Source organism: Solanum tuberosum, unplaced genomic scaffold, assembly GCF_000226075.1.
Source record: "Solanum tuberosum cultivar DM 1-3 516 R44 unplaced genomic scaffold, SolTub_3.0 scf00558, whole genome shotgun sequence".
In the NCBI taxonomy this organism is placed as follows: Eukaryota; Viridiplantae; Streptophyta; class Magnoliopsida; order Solanales; family Solanaceae; genus Solanum; species Solanum tuberosum.
This window is the reverse complement of record NW_006239478.1, coordinates 306,690-310,331: the sequence shown is the minus strand read 5'-3', so window position 1 is coordinate 310,331 and position 3,642 is coordinate 306,690. Positions and strand designations below refer to the sequence as shown.

General features: G+C 32.9%; 1 protein-coding gene across 1 annotated transcript; it reads left to right on the top strand.

Moving 5' to 3' along the window:
* Window positions 1-805: 805 nt before the first annotated feature.
* Window positions 806-3,400, top strand: LOC102582179 (germacrene C synthase-like; the record flags this gene model as incomplete). Its single annotated transcript, XM_006365480.2, has 6 exons — window positions 806-1,106; window positions 1,197-1,566; window positions 1,657-1,875; window positions 2,125-2,266; window positions 2,379-2,627; window positions 2,869-3,400. Coding segments are annotated over 6 exons (1,578 nt in total), but the record flags the coding sequence as incomplete, so codon positions are not given.
* Window positions 3,401-3,642: the final 242 nt, after the last annotated feature.

The following is a 3,642-nucleotide window of genomic DNA, read 5'->3' as shown; positions in this document are numbered from 1 at the left end:
TCCTTTGACTTTACATAGTCAATTATGATAATTCCACTAGAGAGTAGTTCTCCAAAGATATTATGTATTTAGATTAGCAAACCAGAAATAATAAAAGATGAAAAGAAAAACACAAAGAACTATCCGAGTCCACAGAACCCACTGTGTGTCCTTAAGAAATTTAATCCCCTCAAGTACCCGAGGTTGAAGATTAATTCCTCCCAAGATAAAACTGATTAACCATTAAAGAAGTAGCGGTACCTCAAACTTCGATAATTTCAACGAACTCAAAATGACAGCAACGAATCACACACATAGACACTATCAATCGACCTTGTTTTGTAATAAATGTATGCAAAAGAAGGGAAAAATGAGAGAAAACATCTCTATTTATAGCCAACAAAGGGTAAAGGTCATAACCCTTTGGAAAGAAGACAACCTTTCAGAAAGAAAACAGCCTTTCAGAAAGGTCACAACACTTTGGAAAAGGCATAACCTTTCAAACGGTCTCATAAAGGTCACAACCCTTCGGCATAGTTACAACTCTTCAGGAGAGTCACGACCCTTCATTTCCTGTTCACACATTTAAAACCCAACACACCAGTCTGTGTTTGTGGATCTAACTAGGAGTAATATTCTTTCTGAAAGTTATAACTAAGACTCCAATAAAATGTTATAGCTAAACAACAAAAATTTCAGGCTAATCCCATTTAGGTATGTATTAACGAAGAAAATTTAATTCGCTATCGTTTTATATAGCGAGGGATTAACTAAGAAATTCTGCAGCTAATTAATTTCATGTTTTCTTGTTGTTATTCCATATTATATATTATACTTTGAAATGCAGGAAATTAGTAGCCAAGAGAAACTTGAAGTTGAAGATTTAAAAGAAAAAGTCATGAAAATGTTGGTGGAAACTCCAGATAACAGTGCACAAAAACTTGTTCTGATAGACACAATGCAACGATTGGGAGTATCATATCATTTCGATAATGAAATCGAAAAATCCATTCAAAACATCTTTGATACGACAATGTCCCAACTACAGAGTGAGAATGATGACAACCTTTATGTTGTTTCTCTTCGTTTCCGACTTGTGAGGCAACAAGGCCATTACATGTCTTCAGGTAATTTTCAAAATTATTCTACACTGTTTATCAAAAGTAAAACTATTTCCTTTTGGCTTAATTATTCTGAAATGTTGTTCTGTTAACCAGATGTGTTCAAGCAATTCACGGACCATGGAGGAAAATTTAAGGAAACTCGTGATGTGCTGGGATTATTTAGTTTATATGAAGCATCACATATGAGAGTGCACGATGAGGAGATTCTTGAAGAAGCTCTCACCTTTACCACCACTCATCTCGAGTCAATGCTCCCCAACATGACCAATAACTCGCTTAAGGTTCAAGTTACTGAAGCCTTAAGCAAGCCTATTCGTAAAACTGTACCAAGAGTGGGAGCAAGGAAATACATACACATCTACGAAAACATCGAAGCACATAATAATTTACTCTTGAAATTCGCGAAATTGGATTTTTACATGTTGCAAAAGTTGCATCAGCAAGAGCTTAATGAGATAACAAGGTATATATTAATATATATATATTCATTGAGATTAATTAATTAATAAGATACATATGCAATTAATATTGGTTTTGATTGCTATGTACGTAGGTGGTGGAAAGATTTGGATTTTGCAAAGAAATTGCCATATGCAAAAGATAGATTCGTGGAGGGTTATTTCTGGATGAATGGAATGTCTTTTGAGCCTCAATATAGTAGAATGAGGAAAATACTTGCAAAAGTATTACATATGAACAGTATTATTGATGACACCTATGATGCTTACGGAACCTTTGATGAACTTGTGCTTTTCACAAGTGCCATTCAGAGGTACGTACTATATATATACATTGTGTGTTGATCGAGGACATAATTAAATAAGTAAATAAATGTGTGATATAACTAATATCTTAAGCTTTTGAATGATATGGTCAATTGCTCAATTCAATATGATTTCACATATGTAATTAATGTGTGTGCTGAAGACATATATAATTAATTAATTAATAAAACAAAATAAAAGTGTGATCTATCTAATACCTTAAGTTTTTACTCATATAATTGAACCGTCGAGTGTAGATGGGACATAAGAGCTATGGATTCAATACCGCCATATATGAGAATAATTTATCAAGAACTTCTCAACATCTACGATGAAATGGAACAAGTATTGACCAAAGAAGCTGGTAAATCGGAGAGCGTGTACTATGCAAAAAATGAGGTATTCATCGATAGATCGAGGATAACACATTTTGATCAATAAATAAATATGGTATATACGTAATTCACTATGAGTATCTATTTTTACATTTTCTATGATATATTTTGGTTAGATGAAAAGGCTTGCGACAGCCTATATGAAGGAAATTGATTGGTTGAATGATGGCTACATTCCAAAATATGATGAATATATGACAAATGCACTAGTAACCGGAACAGGTATGTTTTATGTAACACATTCTTTGATTGGCATGGAGGAACTTATCACAAAAGAGACTATTGAGTGGATAACAAATGAGCCTTTGATTGTTCGTGCTGCATCACTAATTGCCCGATTTATGGACGATATTGCTGATCATGAAGTAAGTATAATAATAACGATAAATTTTATTGTTTAGCTATAAATTTTCATTGTTAATTTTTTTTTTTTTTTTGTAGTAGTAGTAGTAGTGTAATATAGTAGGAACATGAACCATGATCAACCCTTGATGCACTTAGCTAGCCGCCCGATCATAAACTCTCAAGTTAAAAAAATACTACGTAGAAGGGTATAACTGTTGACATGGTGTATTGAATTAATATATTGAAATCTATTTCTCATAGGTTCAACAACAAATAGAACATATTGCTTCAATAATCGACTGCTACATGAAAGAATATGGAGCTTCAAAAGAGGAAGCATGCATTGAAATGCAGAAGGAAGTCACAAATGCATGGAAAGACATAAATAAGGAATTTCTTCTCACGAGGAAAGTGCCATTTTTTATCCTCGAACAAGCTATAAATTATGCGCGACTCGTAGATACACTTTTTGGAGGTGGTCATGATGGATACACAAATTCCAATTGCAAAACTAAAAACTTGATTACTTCGCTGTTTGTTGAATCCGTCAACATATGATGACAATATTAATGTAGATGCACCTTCGACTAAGTATTTTAATTTGGACGAGCTTTAATATATAAATAAAATCCTTTGCTTCTAAGTTCTAAGCAATTTTTATTTTTATTTGGAGCAAATGGGTTGTAGGTTTTATAACTATATATGTTGTAACAATCAAATGTAATTTCTTTAACAAACAATTTATCTTAATTACTGCTTGATACTTTTTTGTTGTTGATTACATTTGAGAAGGGAAACTGGGGAAGTAGCGATCTTGGTTCATGAGTGGTATATTATGCCATCTTTTGCTTCTAAGCTATTAGGAGTGTGAGTTTCATATCATAACTCTGTTTGTACACTCCACGTGCATAAACATGTCACATTGATGAAAATTAAATAAATTATTAGTATTAGTTCAAAGTTAAAAATTAAAGTATCACTATCCCAAAAAACAAATTAAAAACATTTTTCTTACACCCTCCCCCCCCCCCTCCC